The 23312-nt window shown below is 40.5% G+C and overlaps 2 protein-coding genes across 3 annotated transcripts; one reads left to right on the top strand and one right to left on the bottom strand.

Moving 5' to 3' along the window:
- Nucleotides 1-9: 9 nt before the first annotated feature.
- On the bottom strand, nucleotides 10-13575 carry TMEM43 (transmembrane protein 43). Its single transcript, XM_030458422.1, has 12 exons — nucleotides 13225-13575; nucleotides 12326-12475; nucleotides 11585-11719; nucleotides 10414-10508; nucleotides 8542-8591; nucleotides 6272-6341; nucleotides 5396-5466; nucleotides 5151-5272; nucleotides 4886-4960; nucleotides 4701-4802; nucleotides 3251-3368; nucleotides 10-1753 (listed from the first exon to the last, which is right to left on the bottom strand). The coding sequence occupies exons 1-12, from the start codon at nucleotides 13558-13560 to the stop codon at nucleotides 1551-1553; spliced, it is 1527 nt and encodes a 508-aa protein (XP_030314282.1). The 5' UTR covers nucleotides 13561-13575; the 3' UTR covers nucleotides 10-1550.
- On the top strand, nucleotides 13419-21840 carry CHCHD4 (coiled-coil-helix-coiled-coil-helix domain containing 4). 2 transcript variants are annotated; one of them, XM_008500542.2, is made up of 3 exons: nucleotides 13419-13695; nucleotides 15662-15760; nucleotides 20667-21840. In XM_008500542.2, exons 1-3 carry the CDS (start codon nucleotides 13674-13676, stop codon nucleotides 20960-20962), a joined length of 417 nt encoding a protein of 138 aa, XP_008498764.2. In that variant the 5' UTR covers nucleotides 13419-13673; the 3' UTR covers nucleotides 20963-21840. The 2 variants fall into 2 exon arrangements, with proteins under 2 accessions (XP_008498764.2, XP_030314284.1); XM_030458424.1 differs by lacking the exon at nucleotides 13419-13695 and adding an exon at nucleotides 14003-14168.
- The last annotated feature ends 1472 nt before the right edge of the window (nucleotides 21841-23312 follow it).

Here is a 23312-nt window from a genome sequence, read left to right as displayed (position 1 = left end):
AGACCAACCTTTTGAAAACTGCACTTTATTAAATATACAAAAGCTCAGCACTTCAGTAGAAAATTTTATCTTCATCTCTAATACAGTAATGCTGGTTAATTTCCTGCATCATTGGTAAAGCAGCAGTCCAGTGCTTGTTCTCCTCAGTGGAGTACAAGTCTTAGTTATGGAGCAAAAGTTGTTGCTGGGAGGGCAGCAGGAAGATGGCACAATATTGGTATCACACATCAGCTGTATATGAGACCATGTGCACTTCTATAGCCTTCTGCTCACTGCTGACTGCTTTTACACATGGAACTGAGCTGTGACACTGGATTCACAGCATTCAAATACCAGAAGAATTACAAAGAATTTAAGCTAATTCCAATAAAGTAATTACTACTAAAAATGTATAACTCGGTTCTCTAATTCATCATGATTTGTAGCAAACATTTGCTTCTATCCACATTCAAGTTAAGTTCCTTTGGTACAGGGAAAATTTCTCCTGATGGTCATAACTGGATTTCATTAATGAACACATTCTTTCTGAACTGAATTATACATACTTACAGGAAAATAACCACTGTAGTGTAGGGGCACATCTCGAAAGTAGACTTTAGGTGGAGGGAAACTTAAGACCAGTAAAAGTCTCTAATCTCAAGTATTGGTTACAGCATAAATAAGTAAACACAACCCATCAATACTACAAGAAGGCATTCCTGTAACATGATACAAAGCTCAAAATTTAGGCTACTACAACATATGAAATCTTACCAGGAAAAAATGTTTTCATTATTTCACTTCATTTTCCTTACAAAGTGAAACTCAAGAAGTAGAAGTATACATAGCAAAGAAATCCCAAATATTTTTAAAAAATATACATTCAATTATAAAAGTCAATTTTGTTTCAAGGGAACAGTGTTATTTTTAAAGGTTAGTGACCTCTCAGTTTCCCTTTAAATAAGAACAAATCAAAGTTTAATTTTTGAAACAGTCAAGCAATAGTATAGCCCAGGCTACCATTTCAGATGCTTAACCAACAACTTCAGAGCCTTCTAAAAAGTTGGAGGAGATAAACACCTTCTGACAAATGTGTATTACCTTTCAGCACTGTAACCTGGCCACACATTAATTCCGTGTTACTTTGAAAATCCTCAGTCCAAATGCATACATTTCATACAAGTATTGTGTGAAATTCAACTAAGATGTGTTCTCCCTTTGAACACGTACATTTTCAGACTCATCAGCCACAGAATGTACATGATACGTGACTGTGCATACAAGAGAAGGCAGCAGAGCAAGGGTTTGTCAGAGACAGGTACACACATGCATTTCCTAAGGGTATCTCACCATGGCCCACGTGATGAAGGTGGCACTTCCTCCATAATATACAAGGTGCCTAGACTGTCACTGAGGACTTTCCAGTTCTCAAATCAGGAGGAACTTGTAATTAGTTAAAGGTACAAATCTGCTTGTTTGCTGATGTATGATGTAGTGCTGTAAGCACACTGCACTAACAGGGACAGAAACGTTTCTAACCAGGACTCAGTGCAAAACCCAACCACCTCGTCTCACTGCTGCTTCTTTGGTGGAACACGAGATTTTGCAACCACAATTGGAACTATGGAGAGTGAGGCGATCAGCAGAGCCCAGAGAGGGCGGTAGAAGAGCCAGCCGAGGGAGATGGTCAGGAGGGACAGTGAACTGGCTACACAGAAGGCAAATGCTTTTAATCCAATGTTAACCAGATCTCTGACAACAGGAAACCAGTCCACTGCAGAAAAAAACAAGGAATAAAGTAGTTGAAAAATATGGTAATTTAAAATGAAGTCTTATTCATACCCAAGATTTGATGCTAACTATTGCAATTGAAAGACAGAAATTATTTATGAAGAGTACTGGATAAGGCACTCAGCAGACTATCCTCAAGGCATTTAATAATTAAGCAACAGATAAATAGAAGGCAATGATATCCTCATCTCTTCAGTGACACAGTTATGTATTTTCTTTTAATGCTCATAAACAGCTATCCAGTTCAGGGATCCTGTTTACCTCCAATGACTTTCACATCAAATCCAATATGAGTTCAAAACAGATTCCTCATGACCTCCAAATTAATTCATAGAATCATAGAATAGGCTGGGTTGGAAGGGACCTCAGAGATCATCGAGTCCAACCCTTGATCAACTACCGCCACAGTCACTAGACCATGGCACTGAGTGCCATATCGAGTCGCTTTTAAAATGTCTCCAGGGACGGAGAGTCCACCACCTCCCCAGGCAGCCCGTTCCAATGTCTGATCACCCTTTCCGTGAAAAAATTCTTTCTAATATCCAATCTGAACTTCCCCCAGCACAACTTAAGACCATGCCCTCTTGTCTTGCTGAGAGTTGCCTGGGAAAAGAGACCAACCCCCGCCTGGCTCCATCCTCCTTTCAGGTAGTTGTAGAGAGCAATGAGGTCTCCCCTGAGCCTCCTCTTCTTCAGGCTGAACAGCCCCAGCTCCCTCAGCCTCTCCTCATAGGATCTGTGTTCGAGTCCCTTCACCAGCTTGGTTGCCCTCCTTTGGACCTGTTCGAGGACCTCAATATCCTTCTTGAACTGAGGGGCCCAGAACTGAACACAGTACTCAAGGTGTGGCCTTACCAGGGCTGAGTACAGGGGCAGAATCACCTCCTTGGACCTGCTGGTGACGCTGTTTCTGATACATGCCAGGATGCCACTGGCCTTCTTGGCCACCTGGGCACACTGCTGGCTCATGTTCAGCTTCCTGTCAATCCAGACTCCCAGGTCCCTTTCTGCCTGGCTGCTCTCCAACCACTCTGTCCCCAGTCTGTAGCGCTGCATGGGGTTGTTGTGGCCAAAGTGCAGGACCCAGCACTTGGCCTTGTTGAAGCTCATCCCATTGGTGTCAGCCCATCTCTCCAGTCTGTCCAGGTCCCTCTGCAGAATCCTCCTACCTTCCAGCTGATCAACACTTCTCCCGAGCTTGGTGTCATCAGCAAACTTGCTGATGATGGACTCAATCCTCTCGTCCAAGTCATCAATGAAGATATTGAACAGGACTGGGCCCAGCACTGATCCCTCGGGGACACTGCTAGTGACCGGCCGCCAACTGGAAGCAGCCCCATGCAGTACCACTCTCTGGGCCCGGCCCTCCAGCCAATTCTTAACCCAGTGCAGGGTAACTAAATGCATATGTGAGCAAGAGGACTTCTCTAGGGATCTGATCCTAATTCTAAATCCTTCTATCTTTCTATAAAAGACTTACCCAAAGTGTGAAAGATGCGGATCATCAGGCTGATGCCTACAAACATGGCCAGCCAGCCTGCTGCACGGAGGGCCCAGGTCTTCATGTTGTTACTCTCGTGCTCTTTCTGAAACACTTCCTGAAAGCAAACACCATTACATCCAGCATGTTTCTCAAGTTAAGATCCTCTTGATTCTAGTTTATTGCAAGCAAATGAGAGCTGAAAGCATTTTAGGACTACAGATTCTCTTGTAGAAGACATATTGCAGGTCGTTCTACGGGGTCTTTTTGAGCAACATCACAGCACACTACAATAGGTTTCAAAGTGCAGCATTTTTCCAGCATTTTTCTAAACTGAGCTAAAACAAACACTACAATGGACAGAAAACACACTTTTTTTGCTGCAATTGGATACATTCAACATCACTGTGGAAATAAAAAGGCACTAATAATTAAATGTAATAAAAGATCTGACTTCACTATGTCTGCACAATATGCACTGGTGGCTGAAGGAAAGGTGTATGAAAGAAAGTGCATAGTATTCAGGGAAAAAAAGAGGAAAGTTATGTGTAGATTCCGTCAGGCAAAGCATCTATTTGCAAGAATTCTGAGAAATATTTTTTCAAAATGGGTTGTGTCCCCCTCTGGCCCCATAAAATATATGCATGAAGATGGGTAAGACATAATAAATACCTTAGTGGGAAAAAACATGTATGATTGATTGATTACTTGTACATACAAGTATTCTGCAAATTATTTATATGTAGTGAGTTAATTTATTTACAATAAATTTACAATAAATTAACAATAAATTAAATTCTGTCTAGTGAAGATTCAGGGCTCACAGCAGGGAGCTGGCTCTACTGCTACTCTCAAAACAAAATCCTTTTTAACTGCTCTGCCTGAAGGTTCTTCTTTAGCCAGAATAGCAATAAAAATTTCAAACAGGCCTCAACTGCTGTTATTAAAAGCTGAAGAGAGGATAGCATCTACAGTTACTTAAATTAAAGCCTGATTTTTACTATATTTACATACAACCTCTTAAAAAGTGTGTGCTTGCATGTGTCAGTGGGAAATTACCAAACAGTAAATACAAGGAAAATGAGAAGGCACAGAAACAGCCTTTAAGGCAAAGGAAGTTCAACATCCACACAAAGGGATTTTAAAAAGAAAAAAAACCATAAAATAGTCCCTTTAAAAAAAAAACAAAAACATCATGAATAACTAGAGCCAAAATACATACTGCTGGTGGGCAAAGGATGGCAACACAAAGAACATGCAGAAACCTAGAAGGCAAACATAGGCTACAATGCATGGTCCTAGAAAAAGGGGAGAAAAGCCAGTGCTTACCATTGATTACCTCCTCCTCTACAGCAGGTCTAAAGGAGAATGGCAGCTTATTTTGCTGCTGTCTCTGCACTACCATCTCCATTTTTAACCCTTCACTAGTAAGTACAGTGTGGTATCTCACCTCCACTGAGAGATCTCCAGGGTAAAGAATATGCAGGACATCTCCAGACTTGGTGTGATATGGAACCAGCTGATCACCTCGCTGGCGAGCAATCACAGTCACCTTGGAAGAAAGGGAAAAAAAGATTTACTGGTTACTGAGCTGGGAAACACAGTTTACAAACAAAGAAACAGCACAAGACTCACCTTATCAGCAGCACCCAAATGGGGGTCATCTCCACTCAGACCTGCATAGAAGAACGAGACACGAAGGTCTCCCACCTACAAAGAAGAGAATATTGGAAGTCAAGAAAAACTTCTTTACAAGAGAATCACAAGACAGACAACTCTGCATGGAAACACCCTTTATGCATCTAATTTCTGCATATTTAAACTAAAATGGGGCATGCTCCAACTTTCTCCTTTTTCATGTAATAGTAATCAGAGCTTTGGTTTATCTTTCTCATCTTACCTCTGGACGCCTGGGGTTGTCGCTGTGGTAGAAGTAATCTCCTCCTCGGGTAACATCAGCATGGGGATCCTCAAGGTTTGACAAGCTCAGCTGCTTGAAGTCATCAATTTTATCTACAAGACCTAAGCAAAATAAAGAATCAAGTTCAGGTCCAGTGTCTAACTCAGAACAGTCAGTTTGCTGTCTGGCTTCCTGATTATCACCTGAAATGACATTGTGGAAGAACCAAAGTCAGCAATCCTTACCAGTCGAAAGAACAAAGCCTCCAACCTGGACGTTGGGTGATACAGCAGTGAAAGACTCCACAGCCATGGCACTGCAGAACAGAGAGTGTCCCTGATCAGTCTCAGAATTACAGTAAAACTCTAGAAGTACATAATATGCTGCAGTGTGGGAAAATAACAGGAAATAGGTGAGGAGGATTATAAGCATGCTCAAGTGATTTGCAGATGAGGTGTAGAAAAACACATATATTGTATTAACTGCCTTTTATGTTAGATGAGTAGAACATCTGTGTTTAGATATCATAGACCTGTGAAAGACTTAGAAGCACCTCATTGAACATACTGGAGATTCCAGTCCTGCCATGAGCAAGATCAAAGCACGGCGGTAAACTACACCTCGCATCAATTCTTGAAATACAGGCAGAAAGAGCAGGGTTGGTGATCCCTGCATCCCTCCTTGTGTACCTCTGCCCAGGTGCTGGTTTGGGGATCCCCAGGTCAGTGAGGCAAAAAAAACAGATTTAATCCTTGCATTTCATTCCTGGGTTTGTGGTTGCTTCTGTATCCTGCCTATGATGGTGCACACAAGCACATAAAAGGTTCTGTGTCAAAGCCCAGAAAGGAACCCATTCAAGTTTTACCTGGACACCACAGGGTCCAGAGGTAATGAAATAATAACCTGACATCCAGCCATTACCAATGGATAGTTTAATTCTGGTTCCACCAGGTAGCTTTGAACTGATCTCTAATTTCTCTTTGCCTTAGTTCTTCGGACTACCAAAGACCAAGTTTTCATTTCAACTACTTCACTGTGTCACAAATATTAGTCATTTAGCTTTCATCTTTGATTAGATACAGTGACAGAATCTAGAGTGAATGTGCTAGGTGGTAGATTACCTCGGGTTTTTGTGTCCAATTTCTCGATCAAAGTTTCTGCTGTTCACAACTTCTGATTTCCATTCGGTATCTAAAAAAAATTATAGGTTGAGGAGAAAACAGGAAAATTGTCACTCAGATCTTTCACTTCTCAATCAATTCAGAAGTTCTGAGTAACACTTCTAGTAATACTGTTTACATCAAGGTTTGTATGTGATAGTCTGTACTGACACTTAAGTCTATCCAACTAACATATTAACTAGAAATAGCAGGATTTAGGAAAAAACAAGTATTTCAGAGAGAGAATTGTAACTCAACTTTGCACAGTCAGAGCTTTGCTATTGGCATCTTCCATTATGAGGCTTTGACTCTTGGCCCCACTCTTTGGAACAATCCAGTTTAGTGAGGGAAGGTTGCAAGCTCTGCTGAAACTAACAGATTATGGTGCATTCAAGAAACAGAGAGAGATGGTATCTGTATTGTCAAAAACCCATAGTGTCCAAAAATCCTTTCCCACATCCCCAGAACAGACTCAAGTAGATTCCTTATAACTCCTGAAAAACTAGAGTCCCTTTTTTGAGCAGTTTCCATATTAAGTATAGCATGTTCTACTTCCATGAAATAGTAAGAGGAAGGAAAGCCAGCTTGGTTAAGCAATGGAGTAGGTGTTTCTGTAAGGGATATGCTGGTGCACTGGGTACGTGGCAAGGTTTTGGTAGTGGGAGGGTGCTGCAGAAGTGATGTCTGTGGGAAGAAGTCAGGGGCTGCTCTGTGTTGGACACAGCTGGTTCTGCACTACAGGCCACAGCTGAGCCCATCACTGAAATTTAGGTTTTCCATGAAAACAACTTTTAAGAAAGGGCAAAAAACACCAAATGGGGCAGGGAGGAAACAAAAGGAAGTGAGACAAATCAGAAGGAATATCAAAGTCCAAGGAGAGCATGCCCCATGGCTCCACTGCAGCATGGGGAGAGTCCATACTGGAGAGGGGGAAAAGTGTGAGAAGGGGAGACTGGCAGAAATAAACCACAGTGCACTGACTGTAAAGCTGTTCCACTCCCTCACTGCTTTGCTACAGGGACTGAGTGTAACCTGAGGTGATAACAAAGTGGAGGGGAGGTACAAGAGGAGTTTGGAGTGAAGCTGTTCTTGGGAAGGGATGAGAACAAATGTGTTTACCCAACACCCAAATCAGTAATTTAGTATTTAATTGAAAATAAATTAACTTTCCCCTAGTTGAGTCTGGTTTGCCCATAATGGTAAAATTGGAAAGAAATCTTCTATCTTTATTTCAACCCACGAGTGCTCTCATTCCTGTTCTTTCCTGGTCCCACTGAAGGTAAACAAGTGTCTGTGTGGGACCCTGGGTGCCAGTCAAAGCTCACCCACCACATCTAGTAACAGACACTTTCACTGAACATAATCCATCAGTCTTAAGACATCAGCTGTTTCTTGGGGTTTTTTTATGGCATTTCTTTGCTCGCTGCCATGGTAAGGCTGTTTTTCACACCACACAACCACTAGCTCTGCTCCCTGTGCATCTCCATGCTGGTGGGTTCCATGCTTCAATGAGCTGTGCTATTTTTATGATCACACCCAGAAACAGCTTCACACCCACGTTAAACATCCATGTGCTTTAATCAGAGATAAATGAAGCAGACAGACCAATCTCCAGATGACTCACAGTATTTTTCTGCCACTGGGCAGATCAGAATAATGCTCTCAGTTCTGATTGTGCCAAAAAAGCATTTGGCAAACGCCACAGTGCATATCACAAGATGTTGGCCGTTTTCATTACCTAGTATCAACGCCCAAACAGACTCTCAACAGGCTGTCTTACAGGCTAGAGCTACACTGTTCTTCCCTGTGTATTCTCTTCTGCTCATGCCAGACACATGCCCAATTACTCTATCTCTGAAGAGTAACCTCAGGTGTCACTTGAAAACACTCCCATCTCTGCTCATCTCCTATCACTGAGGACCTTAAGGGTCCTGTCTATGGAGCACCCTATCCTTGGATGCTGCTCTGAACCTCTAGCAGTTCTAAGACAAGATTTAATATTTTCTGTTGTAGTTGCTTGCTAACAGCACAACTCTTTCCAGCTCAGTTACCTCAAGAAAGGGAGATCCTGCCATTTGTTTAGGAAACAGAATTTTTTGCTTATTTCTCCACATTCCTTTCCTTTCTTTCCCAACATGAAAATACCATATTTTACAATAAAAATCAAAACCTACACACATAAAAGTCCAAAGTTACATGCATAAGAGGGGACCTTCTCTTGATCAACTTACCGTATGAGTACTTTGTCTCTTTCTTAATCTCACCATTCTCTTCATATTCCCTGCAGAGAAAAGGGGTGGGATGAGAACCAAAGCAGTGCACACACACCCCTGCTCAGGGCAGAATAATTTAACAAATAAAATGCACAGACAGCTCACTGGCAACACAAACATATCTTTACAAGTCAACTAACTTTTCTCTGAACTACCTATTCTGAAAACATAGATTCTCTGTATAAGGAGAAAACTACACACAAATGCTGAAAACCCACAACCTTTTATCCCCACATTGCCAACAACAAGGTCTTGACTAGATTGATGCAGAACAACCAGTATTAAAGACAGGGAGACAAGCTGAACTAAATCAACAAGTCTTTTAAAGATGCTGCACCATAAGCAAGTTAAAACTGAAGTTATTTTTCATACCTTCACAACTTCTTTTTTTCTAATGCAAAAAGCATTTGGAACCCGAGTTCTGCAGTGTCAGAGCTAGGTAACAGCTAATAACTTTTATCCTACTGTCAGTGGAATTTTTAATAAAACAGAAACATATTCCCTCTTCTGCTTGCAAAGTAGCTAGCATTTTGTTACAGTTTTGTAAATCCATTTGAAAAGGTATCTAGACTGCAATAATGCCTATGAGAAAGTAATGCGAATTTCTCAAGCAACTGAAATTTGCACTTTACTTTCACAGCTGTAAATTAATGTTGGGTTTTGATTATCAAGGATAAGGTTTATCAGTCTTTTAAAAATCAAGAATTCTTGTCTTGGTTTAATTAAGTACTTCAATTTGCACATGTATGAAGCACCTATGAAAATAAGAGATTCCCCTCGTAGTCATGCGTCAAAAAGTTTCAAGTGTCCACAAGTCCAAGAAAAGAATATGACTTTGAGATTCAACTGGATATAATAGGGTTTTAAAATCGCTTTTAAATACTGCAGTGTATTTTAGGCTGTAGGTATCAAAAAGCTAGTTTTGGGGTCAGTGGGTTTATCAGTTTACTCTGGAATTCATAACTAAAATTGTTGGGTTCACTTATTTTTCTAACAAAAGTTAACCCACACTAGGAGATTTAAAAAACCCAACTAACAAAACAGAACAAAACCAACCAAACAAAACAACACCCAAACAAACAATAAAAACAACCCCCAACAAGTAAATTATTATAATCACAGAAGAAAGCAATAGAATAATACAATTTCTGGATTCAGCAAAAATCTTTTTGTATTTCCTTTTTGAGGACAGAAAAAAAAATGGCTTGAAGATCCATGTTCAAGTTTTAAAGAACAGCAGTGGGAAAGGCCTAGTAGATGGAGAGAAAAAGAGGATTATAGAGTTTTATTTGAAAAAAAAAAAATCAGGACTAAGTATTTTGGGGCAATGTTTATTGATTTCACTAATCAACTAACAGGCAGGGAGTTAGAAATCCTGATGGGTAGATAATATATCAATTAATAAAAGAAGCTTTAGGAACACTAGAAAGGAGAGCAAGATCTTTGAATTCTCTTGAAAACACAAACACATATGATGAATATAGATCAATGGGCTCTGAGATGGCACAGCATCAGAAAAAAACCCACAGCTACAGCACAGAGGCCAAAACATAATTTATGAAGTTTTACAAATTCAGGAAGTGGAAACATCTGATATAAGGCCTTGGATGTTATTCCAACTTTGTCAGATGCAAATTCTGCAGCATTGACCATATAGAAGACCTGACGTATTCAAGGAAGCAAGTGACTCCAATGAAACCCAAGAGTTGTAGAATTCTCCTATCTTAAGGAGTTGGATTTTCCCTTTGATGGCAGGAAAAGAAAAACTATGATGGGATTTTGCTAATACAACAGCTTTATAAACAACTTCCATCAATTACTTTCACTTACGTAGATTCTTCATGTTCCACCCACTGGTACATTTCCACGTTACGCTTAAGTTTGACAGCCCAGATAGAGAGCCCATAGCTGGGATCAAACAAAGGCTATTTAATAAATACATAAAATAGAAAATCAGTATAAAATCTGTACCTCACAAACTCTAACATCATACTTTTACTATCAAACCCACTTACATACCTCACTGTATGTGACTAGTAGGTTACACATAGCTGAATACAGTATAAATGTTACTAAAGACAGAAAAAGAGCATCTTTTTATAAAACTGATAAATCTGACCTAAAGAATGTTCATCTAAAATTATTGACACAGTGAAGAATAAACCACAAATGCTGCTTAATGGTATGCAGGCTTAAGTGTTTGTGTTGGTTTAACCCCATCTGGAAACTAAGCACCACACAGCCACTTGCTCACTCTCCCTCTGCCTCAGTGGCACGGGGGTGAGAATCAGCTTTAAAAATAAGTTAAACCCTTGGGTTAAGGTAAAGACAATTTAATAGGACAGAAAAGGAAGGGAAAACAATTATAATGATAAAAGAATATGTAAAACAAGTGATGCATAATGTGACTGCTGAACAGCCACTGCCCAATGCTCAGTTAGTCCTTCAGCAGCCATCCCTTACCCCTGCTCTGGCCAATTCTCCCAGCTTTATTGTTCAGCATGTTGTCATATGGCCAGTTTAGGTCAGTTTTCCTGGCAATGTTCCCTCACAGCTTCTTGTGCTGTATTTAAATCAGTGGGAAATTTTATCTTGCTGGATGCCACCATGCTGTGTATGGGCTGCTGCAATGCACAGCAAGTGTTACTACGACTGGAAAGTCAGAACCAGCAGAGCCTCTGTACTGCACCAGCAGATACTTTATAGTATCAGGAAGACACAATAGGTTTCCTCTGCAAAGGGGATCTGTAATTTTCCAAAGGCAGTGGGATGGGAAATGCATCTAGAGATGGCCTTTGCCTGGGGGTAGTGAGATGAAGGCTGTACAGTATCTACCTGATTCCAGGCCAAGAATTAAACCTTGGATGGCAGTGGCAATGCTTACAGAGAAGAAAAGCTACACATCCTCTTCCTGGATATCAAACATGATTTTAATTAGCAAAGACTTTCCTTTACCTCTAAGCTTGAAATACTCATATATTCAATATGTTATTCCATTTACCTTAGATGTACTCAGAGGGCCAGCTAAGTGCACCAATCTCCCTTCATTCTGCTGAGACACACTGTGGATGCTATCGAGAGAGATCACAAGAGAAAGTCCCTCATCAAGAGATTTGGCTGTCCTTAGAGCTCGTCCCTGCAATCAGAAAAACAAAATCACATTGTCAAGAATTGGCAGCACAATTGGTATTTTGTGAAAAAGGTGAGCAGACAAGTGATCTGAAGACCTCGAGGAATGTTTGTATACTCTCAAAACACACTGTGCAAAGCAGGAGCATGGGCAGTTTTCCTTACTTTACCATCATACTATGGTGTGCTTTTTCCTGCAAAGCCACCGAAATTGCAAGTATTTCTTTTTCCTCTTGTAGAGATATAAAAGTAAGTCTTAAGTTGGAAATTCACAGAATTCTGCTCCCCCACTCCAAAACTGCCAAAAGCGTGCATGTTTGCAAGGGCTGACTGTTAGAATTCCCTACTTACTTTTAGAGTTCTTCTAATCTAAAACCAAGACATAAAATAACATTGTCTATACAACACTCAGTTCTACAGAAAGACAATCTCTGGCCCAGTGATTTTACTCTTCTGTTATATCCCAAGGATAAGCAGCAGACTCTTCAGACATAATGTCCTTTTCACATGGATGAAATAATAAAGCTTTAGCATGATCATTACAGTAAGCTTATCAGTGCAAAACTAGTTGAACAGCTATAACATTTTGAAGCTCTGACAGTATTTCACTTACTTCATTGGTAAAAAGAAGGTAGAAAGACAGAAGAAATGTCACAAGTCCCATCAGCATGCCTCCAGAAGTCTCGCTGAGCCTCTCCAGGAACCCTGGTTTAGACTGGCTTGTGATTTTAACATGTTCTTTTCTGCTGCTTGTGTCAGAGAACTGTTGGAGATAAACCCAAAAAAATGCAGTATTGGTGTGAAAAAGGAAAGCAGTCCTGCTTAAAAATAAGTCTTTTAGCTATGTTAATACTGCTGCTTAACAGAGTCTCCTGCCTTGCACCAGAACTTTTCCACACATTAAATGCCTCATCACACTTCTGATACCAAAAGCACAGTCAGTAAGTAAAACTCAAGCGTAGTGAGGAAAAAAAAAATCCTATTCTAGTGGTTCAGCATGTTCCTTCCAGCTTTCTTCAGCCTGTCTCTGGGTTCCCTATTTGGTGCCCACACCCTGTATCCAGGCTATGACAAATTGAGTAATACTCCTGAATTCCAGACCAGCTAAAACATAGCTATAAATAACAAGCTACATTTTACCTCACCAGTGCAGAACAGCCAGCAGGCTTCCAAATAATCGCATCTTGGACAACAAAGAGATAGCTTAAAACAAAATTGCTCTTGCTGTCCTAGCCCATACCACATTAAAGCGGGGAAGCCCGGGGGCTTGCACCTAGCAGCACTCAGTGTTTGTAGGTTGGCTGTGGATACTAACAAAGAAGCAACTTCGAATAAGCAGATATAGCCGAGGGAGGAGGGATGCGACCGCCAGGCGAGATGTGACCGTGTCACCTCCGCGACTGCCCCTCAGGCTCTCCCCGGAGGGAGCGGCCGGAGCGTGAAGGGCCCGGGCCGGGGGACCGTCACACAAAGCGCGGAGCAACAGCAGCACCAGCCCCGAGCAGCACCTACATTCCTTGACATCTTGAGCTTCTTGTCTTGCCGGGTATCCCCCCGGAGAAGCCGCAGAGAAGCCTCAGGAGCCGCGTTCCAGGAGCCACCCGCAGCCGCGCCCACCTCCCGAGGGTTGACCCGGCCCTCCCGCCTCCCGCACCCCCGCAATGCGTCCCGGGAGCCGTAGTTCTGGGCGGGCGCGGGGCAGCTTGGTTGGTGTAGTCCAGCTCCGAGGCTGTGCCTGGCAGAGCCGGCTGCTCCTTCCCCCGCCCCGGCCCTTGGGCTGCCATTAGCAGGAGGTGCGTCAGCGGCTGCCGGCGGGCAGGGAAGGTGCTTCCGGAGGCGGGAGGTCATAGCGTGGAGCAGCACGCTGCTGCCCGTTGCTGCGGCGGTGGCGGAGAGAGAGCGGAGAGGGGCGTGGGGTCAGTCCGCTGGCGCTGCGGGCGAAGGCACCGGACGGCTCCGCCATGTCCTACTGCAGGCAAGAAGGTGCGTCCGGGTGTCCTCCCAATGTCATGCCGCCGCGACAGGCCGGGCGGGCTCGCCCTGAGGCGACCAGAGGGTGAGGGCGAAGCGGGGCGGTTGCCCGCTCACCTCAGGCCGTGAAGGGAAGGCGCAGCCTGAGGGGAGAAAAGGCGCGAAGGCCGCCCGCGGGCCGTGTGTGGCGGCGGGGGCTGCCTCGCCTCCCTCCTCCGACCTTTCCCCTCGGGGTAGGCTGGAAGCCAGGGCAGGAGGTTTGGCCAGGAGGGGGGTGGTCCTCCGGGCCGGCCTGGGAGGGGAGAGGCGATGTGCGGGTCCTGGCAAAGGGTAGCGGCGAATGCGGGGAGCAAAGGCCGCCCTGCAGCTGGTTCTCCACGAAATGGCCGGAGCTGAGCGTGCTCTGCACCTCAGGGCTCTTATTTTAGCTCGCTGGGCTTTGCTGTGGGGTGGTTGAGGCATGCGGCGCGGAATGGTGCCTTCCCGTAGGGTTTAAATTTTTACCGGCATGGTTTAAGTGGCCGGGGTGGTGGTGGTGGGGTTTTAACCCTTTTAAAGAAAACACTGCAGATGCAGGGTGGGCAGAGTGCGAGCTTTCGGTTTCTGTGTCTGTATGAGGCATTCATTATGTGTGGGTTGGGGTATTGACAAGCCCTGACCACTTAACGTCGTGGGGTAGATGATTTTTTCTCCCCCACTTCCTTTACCTAATGTGGAGTGACGAAACGTAAAGTTTCAAACTGGAGGAAAAGCCCTCTCGTAGTTCTAAATGCCAGTTTGAAGTTACAAACTCTGGCACACTGAATGCGTATTATACATTGCAGTGAGGTAGTTATAACCTATGGACCTCATTGCTTTTTGGTTTTAATTTATTTATTTTTTAAAAAAAATCTTGCATCATTGTAAGATTTGTAAGTTATCTTGTGGCATCCTACCAAATTACAGAGGTTAGAGTTCTTATATTTCTTTAATATAGGAAACAAGTGGCCACTCTGCGTTGTAGGTTTTTAGGAGTTTTAGTTTTAGTTTTTAGGAATTCAGTGCTGAGTTGACAGAAAACTTGTAGCTTTAAAAAGGGTCTAGAATTGTCAGTTCGTGAAGCATGTTTAAATGCACAGTGGTTTCTGAGCAAAATAAACGAAGATACTGAATATCTGCTGGTTGATGTCACACGGAGGGGCAAGAAGATATCAGTTTCTAATATGCTGAGTCACTGCAGTGGCCTTTGTTAATTTAGAGGTAGTTCTTGGGGGACTTAGATAATCTTTCCACCCAAAGAATACTCAGTTGTGAATTCAGAAGAGGTTGAGCTAGGAGTTCTTTTATGCATGTGTCAGCCTCTGTGTGCTTTTTATAGTTCTGTAGAGATGCTGGAGAGCTCTCCTCGGGTTTCCTTCCAGGCCTCCCTCCACCCCACTACAGAACTTTTGTTCAATCAAGAGTGTCACAAGAGCAAGAAGTACACTGGTGTTTTCTGTCCCTGGCAATGTTCACAGCACCTTTCCATATAGTTGATTCTACACTGTTAAGGTGGTCTTCAATATTTAATTCAGAAAATTACTGTAAATTTTACACCACCTATTGAACTTTGTTGTGATTTTGTATAGTTTCTCCTTCACTTTTCCTTTTTTTTTTGTCTAATCACTTTGTCTTGGTTAGTCCTTGTAATGTTTGTGTGTTTTGAAACAGCTTTTCAGCTTCACAGTTCAATGAACTGTGCTGTGATACGCAGCCATTACAGTATGTTGCTGTGAAAATTGGAATTTTAGTTGAGTAGAAGTTCATTTGTGTGTGTTTTCCTCTGAACCAGCAACTGTTCTAATTGAAGGTGATTGATAAGTACAGTGGAATTCATTCATTATTCAGTGCATCATGTTGAGTATCTCATTACCTTGTGGTGTTCACCAGCTTTTTAAGTGCCTCCTTCCTTCTGTCACAGTTTTCTCTGAATTTTTTCTTGTTGTCTTCTGTGTGGCAGGAAAAGACAGAATTATATTTGCGACCAAGGAGGACCATGAGACACCAAGCAGTGCTGAGCTGGTTGCAGATGACCCAGATGACCCTTATGAAGAACACGGTCAGTAGTAAGCAGGGGTGATAGATCACATGTGTTGTGCTCAAAGAGTCGTAAAGAAAGAACGACAGAAAACAAACCTTATATGAAGTAGCAACAAAACATCATTTTTTAAAGACTGAGAACAGTAGTTATTCGGAAGATAAGCGCCCAAATTCTTATCAGTTTTATCTTCCAAATCAAGACATCACAAATAACATACTTTCCTTACAGTGCTGTTTTTCTACTCCATGTCTTCTAGTGAAAGTGGCCTGTTTAAACATCAGTTTGATGGCTTACAGCTTTAGTTAGTAGCCAGAGATATTCAGAAAAAAACTTTCCCTTCCTTTCTTTGTATTAACAAAGACAGAGCTTAGCCAGTAAAAATAATAGTTGTTTTTTTCAATGTTTTAAATTATAAAAAGCAATTTTCAGAGAAGCTGAGGTGAGTTATGTACCATTGTAATGGATGTGAGTTCTTCTGCCTGTGTGCATCTGAAGTTGTCTAATTTGGTCATCTGAGTTAAATATCTGAGTTAATGGAATTTATATATGTATATGACTAATCCTGTACTACAAGTAGTAATATCTATAACTACTACTGATAGTGGTATCTTTCAATATTGCATGCCAGGTAAGTTCAAATTACTGGTTTTAGCTTGTAGCCATCTTGCCTTGAAAAGATACAAGTTTTAAGTTTTCAGTGAAGTTTACAATTCTCACATGAAAAAGATCTACCCTGAAAATGGAGATGTAAGAAAGTAGAATGTTTCTGAGATCCAGACTTGTAGAGTCAGATTGCACAGGGCATATTTAGGTTTGTTTTTAACAGATAAATGAAATAATCCTTCCTATTATTATGATTAACTAAAATTTGCCCTAGTTTAATAAATCTTCATGAACATCTCTATGAATATGGGTTAATTTTTTTCTAATTGCCTTTATGCTTGGAGATCTTTTAGCACCTTCACTTTGAATTAAGTGATGTCATTGCTTTCAGCTCAGCTGAGATTGAAGTAAATGCCTTTCCCTTTTTGCAATTTTTGAATTTTTTTTTGAAATTTAAAAGTGAAAGTTCTGCAAGTGGCTCCATGACCTTTAGAGGGCAGTGTTTAAGCACAGGTTAGCGGCCGGAGCACGAAGGTCCCTTGGTGAGCTTCTATGATATGTAGTTCAATTTGAACCTATCTTCTTGTGTCCTTAAAAAACTGTTTTTCACACATAGATTTGTGTTGAAATTGTTTTTCACTTAGTTACCTATCTCGGCTTCTTGACAACTGTATGTAGTCAGTAGATACATTTAAATATTTTGCTTGTGAGCAGTGATGAGTCTGTTCTCATTTGGGTGATCATAAAATTGAACAATGACAGATTATATAAACTTCATGTTGTTTTAGATCAGTACCTGAATTAATAAAATCATTTCTAGTCTGATAGAAAACTATCTGGAGAACCTGCAAATCTTTGGAGATTTTATCATTCACTGAACTGTTAGGTCACCTTGCTTGGTGTACAGCTAAACAAAGTGGCTTGCTGATTAACTAAGTAAATTAATGTATGCAGTTTATATTGATGCTGTGTGTAGTTGCCTAAAGTTCACCTATCTTTCACCTTAAAATCATGATAGTTAAATAAATACTCTGTTAGTAAAAGGTGTCTATCTAACAACAGCAAGTGGGTGCATATTGGCACTATAACGAAATATCTGGTTTTGACACTGGATTTAAGAGGAAGGGAAGGTTGCCCATCTCAGATCTAGCATAACAGAGATGTAGTACAAAGGTTTGGAATGTGAACATAGGAAGCAGTTTTCTTGGAACTTACAGAGAGGAAATTTTTTTTCTTCTATCTCACATCCCATACTTTGGCTCCAGATTATTCTGTTTCTGGTTGTACAAATACCACAAGTACATAGTCTTCTGCCACACATTATGATAATAAAGTAGCAAAATTAGAAGAGCTTTTTCCTACTTGTTTAAATGCCATGTTCATTGATTCTTCTTATGTGTATATTGCTGAACACAGACAGGCCATGGTGAGAAGGAGATGTGATGGGTTTTTTTTTCCTAGCAATCCTGTATTAACAGCATGTTAGAACACTTGATTCCTGAACTATAGAGCAAGGAAGAATAAAGAAAGTCAGAGGCTACTTATGTCAGGGACACCTTACAATGGAAATAGGAGTATCTGTGATTAAAAATGAGATGGTCTTGTTAAGAACTACTAAAAAGTTTGGGTTCTTCGTTTTGGTGTTTGTCTTTGGTTTGGGTTTTTGTGTGTGTGGGGTTGTTTGTAGGTTTTGTTTGTTTGTTTGTTTTTTCTCTTCTTAGCACCTGGTAAATTACTGCCATGTTTTAAGGGTTCTCTGAAAACTTCTCACTTGAACAGTCTTTGGCTATCATGCATCAGATCAAAACAGAGAAACAATTGACATCACAGAATGTAGCTGCATCTAAATGGGGGTGAAATTTGTGGGCAGGAAGACATATGGGCAAAATATTTTTAGTATGTTGAAGTGCAGAAGCTCTGGCTCGTGTGGTTTTTATTTAAAAGAAAATCAGAAAGGGCTTTACTGTACACAAAGTAACATGCAGGCTTTTCTAATTTAACTTATACTTTGAATAGAAGACTTGATTTCCAGTGTTCAACTTCTGTGGCATAGTTAACTCTAATGACTCTTTATCTTTCCTGCTGTGCTGTACACAGAACAGTCATATCTGGAAAAGAACAGATTTATTATACATATATCAAAGTTTATTGTATGTGCCTTTTAGCAACTGTGACAGAAAAGAATTAAGAGTTCATTTGCTGCAGTTTTGAAATAGCATTCCCACTGTAAAGCCTCTTTCTGGCTTTGCAGATGGAAGAATTTAAATGTGAAAGACCTCTAGTTTTGATTGAGATCTTTACTCCCATTAGTTAGAATAATTTCTTGATTTATTAGGCATATATGAAGAAGGCATTGGTGAGTTTTATGTATGAAACTTAATTTTTATTCGCATTGCAGCCATGATAGGAGAGTTGGCTAAAAGTGCCTATGGAACTGCACCTTAAACACAGGTTGTTCCTGTCCACTTCCTCTGTTTCTCCAAACGTGTTCCTGTCATCTTATTTCAGTCAGTGTTGAAATGGTTTCCACAGAGGACAGATGAAGAAAAGGCCCTACTTCCTTTTAAGAAAGAACTTGATGAATTATCAGATGTACAGAACTGCTGTTGTGACTGATGATATTCTTTTCAATTCTGCTTCCTATATGTCTGTCATTTTGCATTGTGAATCACTGGCAGATAAATTTGTCATTGGAATGTTTGTCATGTAAGAAGAAAAACATTTTTCTCAGACCAGCAGTTAGACTTCGTTACAGCAAGTACAAAAACAAGTGTTGACATAAATGCAGCTGGGTCTGCCTTCATCCCTGGTATTAACAGATCCCATGAGCTAAGAGAGATTGGGTTGTGTGATGTCACCAGTTACTTGCTAGTGCAAGCCTCAATCTGCTATGATGTAAGCAGGGCTGTTTTTTCTTTCCCAGGCATAAACTCAAGTAGATAACCACCTAAAGGATCCATGAGGTTCAGGCTGCATTAGAAAGAAGTTTAAATAATATTTTAATTAAAAATAGTAATCCTTTCTGTGGCAGACTTGTGCTCCAGGGAGAGTGAAAGATGAAACCTGTTTCCAGTTTGTGTTCTAGCTAGCTAATACACTTACTCACTGAAGTGAGCATTCTGCTGCAATTATCAAGAAGGAAAAATTTGCCTTATTACTCTCATTTTGTTGTTGTTTTTAAAGGCATGGTTTATGTGCAAATAACATCTGAAAGTGATGCTGTTTCAGTGATTTAATATAAATATATTATTGCTTATGGTATACAAGAATCTGTTGTTTATGGGATAATTCTTACATTGATGTTAAAATTTGCATACTTACAAGGCAGTTCTGGATCTAAAAGGAGCAATTTAAGAGAATTATTTTACAAAGAACTTTATTGCTGTAGTCTCTTCAGGAACATTTCAGAAGTCTTCGTGTATTTTTTTGGAGAAAAATTACTGTTTAAAAGGACTGGTTGATGTCAGTGAGGAGAAATACAGGACTTCAAAATCTAATTTACAAAGAAAGCTGTTTTTCTTCCACACTATATGGTCGTCATCTTTGTGCTTTGTCATCCTTGGCAAGAAGGAATCTGGCACCAGCCAGCCATTTCCTTGCCTCAGAAGTTCTGCTTTTCCTCTGGGTGTCCAGAGATGCACTGTATGATGCACTCTGCTAGGTATATCTTCATAGTACAGTGTTTATTACAGGTATTTTATAAAACTAGTTTGCCAAATAAATCATGATCCATGATAAATAACAGCACTACTCTAGTTGACTAAATCATGTAAAGGAGACTTCCGTAATTAAAAGGAAACTGATCAACACTGAGATTTGACTGAATCTAATTTTCTGCTGGACAGAACTGACTTGAGTTGCATCCTTAAACTGCAAATCAGAGTAAATTTTTTCTTTTGTTCATTTTAAAGTAGCAATAAATATAGAGCTGCTTTTGCTGAACCGCTGCATAAGATTCATCATATTGTGGCCCACATGATTTTAAGGCTTACTTGTTTCTCTGGCAGAGTCTGGCAAGTGGCTTGACTTGACTTCTGCCTGTTTCGCAGTTTCCTTAGAATATTCTCAGTGGTCTGTAGTCCAGAGAGAGACTTATTTCAGGCATGAATCTTGATCTTGCTTCACTTGTGCCCAGTCAAGAATCATACAGATGAGAATAGAAACAGACTGACCAGAAAGTGAAAGGTGTTCAGCACCCTTGAAGCTACAGAAATAATATGGCATTGTTTGTTCTTCAGCTTACACCTGCAGACTAGCATTCACTGAATAAACTCATTTTTTGGGAGGAGCACTTAACTTTTCTTCTCTTTTGTTTGCTCAGGCTTAATATTGCCCAATGGAGATATCAATTGGAATTGCCCATGTCTGGGTGGAATGGCAAGTGGTCCCTGTGGAGAACAGTTCAAGTCAGCCTTTTCTTGTTTCCACTATAGCACAGAAGAAATAAAGGGATCAGACTGTGTGGACCAATTTCGTGCCATGCAGGAATGCATGCAAAAGTACCCAGATCTTTACCCTCAAGAGGATGAAAATGAAGAAAAGGAGAAGTCAAGCAAAGATTTGGAGGCTACTCCTATGGAGGCTCCTGTTGCCAAAGAGCAAAAGGGATCTAGCTAATGAAGATGCAAGGAGGCTGGTGTCTCCATTTCTCATTTTCAGAGACATGGACTTTTGCAGTATGTCTGTCTTTTGAGTCAAGAAATGTTTCAACATTGTTCTTTACACTGTATCATAATAAATAATTTATTGCTGATGGGGAGATTTCACTGCTACAGCCTTGGAAATAAAATACTGCAAAAAGAATGAGTATCTATCTGTATGTACTGCCTAACCTGTCAGACACAGTTACCACTTTAACAGCTGTTTTTACCCTCAAGTTCTCCTTGAGTTTTGACTTGAATACTGTCTTTAAATATATATAGCTTTCAGCTAAAATTCCAGTAGCACACCAGGTCTGTCTTCATTTCAGTATGTTCTGATCAATAGCTGCTCTTTTTTAATGTATTCTGTTCTATTAATAGAAAAGACATTAAATGATTTTTTTCTTGAAGATTTTTTTTTTTAATGCCTGAATACAGTCATTGAAAATGGCCTAAATCTAGAAATTGTGAAGTAATTTCAAATGGCCTTACTAGATCATGGTTGCATTTTAATACCAGCATCAGGTAAGGACTGCCAGAAAAAATGTTGAAATGTGCTTCTCCTTTGATTTTGCTTGCTTATTGTGTTGGGTTTTGCATTTTTAACAGTGTCTTGTGCAACCATTGACAGAGGTGAATAGAAAGAATGCAGATCACTGGCTTTATTTTTGCTCTGAAACCACAGTTTTTGGGTTCCTTTTAGTTAGTGCCTGCTTCTCCAGTGTATAGACAGGCTCTTGTAAAGTACTTTGAGAATACAACAAAAATGTTACCTGGTGTAATGATCTCCAAACAGATACTGTGACTTAAGTGCATATTAAAAACCGAATACTTTTTACCTTAATTGAAAACTTCTGATTGTGTGGTGTGTTGTTTTTTTCATTTGTTGGTTTTTGGTTGCTTTTTTTTGTTGTTGTTGTTAATACTGCTTAGATTTGACATGCTCCTTTGCGCTGTAAGCAAAATTCAAGGTTTTGAATGTGATTTTAGAAGTTTCAAACTTCAAATCTGACTCCAGACTATCAGATTCTTATTCTTGTCCCTTTCTTTTCTCCCCAGGCAAGAGGGCATAAAAACTATAAAGCATTTTCAGTAGCTTTAGTAGACCCTGGATCATGAACAAGCACTACAGAGGATGTGGACAGCTATTAAAATATTTGAAAATTACTTTAGAAGTGCAAATAATTAGTAATAGTAATTCAACATAGTTTGGTACCCATGGATAAGGAATGCTACATTGTTTTTCTTTTCTAGAAAAATGTAGGTAGAGGGAATTGCAAAACAAATTGCACCTGTGGCTTCAGTAACATTGCAGTTCTGTTCTGTTCATTGTTGAGTTCTGTTTTTTGTTTTGTTTTTTTCTCTCCTTATATGTTAACTAAACCATAGCATAAAAAGTTGTAGTGGCACTGATGCACTGCAGATAAGTGTAAAAATGCTTACACACTTGCGTGTCTCTGTGGGTAGCAGTCTTGAATGCTCAGCAGTGTTGTTTCTATTTAACATTTTGGTATCTTGTTGCTTGTGTTAAGATATTTCAGTGATGATTCTTATGAATTGTTGAGGGGAATTTCTGTTAAGTCTTAGAGTGTGCTTGACCTGTTTGTTTTGGTACAGCTGTCAGACCCTCAAAAAAACTGGTCGGTAATTAAGTAGCTAACAACAACTCGGTTCTGAGGGCATGGACAGCAGGTACTCTCACCGTTTCTGTGCTTTTAAAAGAAGCAAAGTGTGACAGAGCTCAGTGTGACGCTTTCAGGCGTAAGAAGACAAATGCCAAGTTAACCTGAATAAATGGGCACAAAAGCAGCAGTGATAAACCTTGGCACTTAGGCACTTGGACCATGAAAATGAAGTCTTAGGCAATCAGATAAACACTGGGCACCAAATAAATAAAAAATAATCACATGCACCCAGCTTTCGGTTGTTCAAATGGAAATCCAATGCATTATTTGTGAAGAAGCAAAAGCTGTCTGTGAAGGACTGTTCTGTTCTAAGAATGGTTTGGCTCCTATTTTTTTCTTCTGTGCTTTTCTTTCCCACGTTGCCTCAATGCTCTGTAGCTTTTGGATATATCTTCTGTAGCAGTATTTTTAGCATCTGTGTACAAAACATAAAATGTAAGAATTCTTGTTCTCTAGTAGCTAGGGCCCTAAACTTAACATTGACAGAAGGAACTTGCGGCAAATAATCTAACAGGTTTGAAAATGTGTTTAGGATGAAGCTCTTTCTTTCTGATCTTGCTGTGGGTTGATAACCTGTTGTGCTCGATCCAGTACAAATGCAGTTTATATGTCCCTTAAATCAGAAAGTGAAAACCACTATGT

Source organism: Calypte anna, chromosome 12 (genome assembly GCF_003957555.1).
Source record: "Calypte anna isolate BGI_N300 chromosome 12, bCalAnn1_v1.p, whole genome shotgun sequence".
Classification (NCBI taxonomy): Eukaryota; Metazoa; Chordata; class Aves; order Apodiformes; family Trochilidae; genus Calypte; species Calypte anna.
This window is presented reverse-complemented; position numbering and strand designations above follow the sequence as displayed.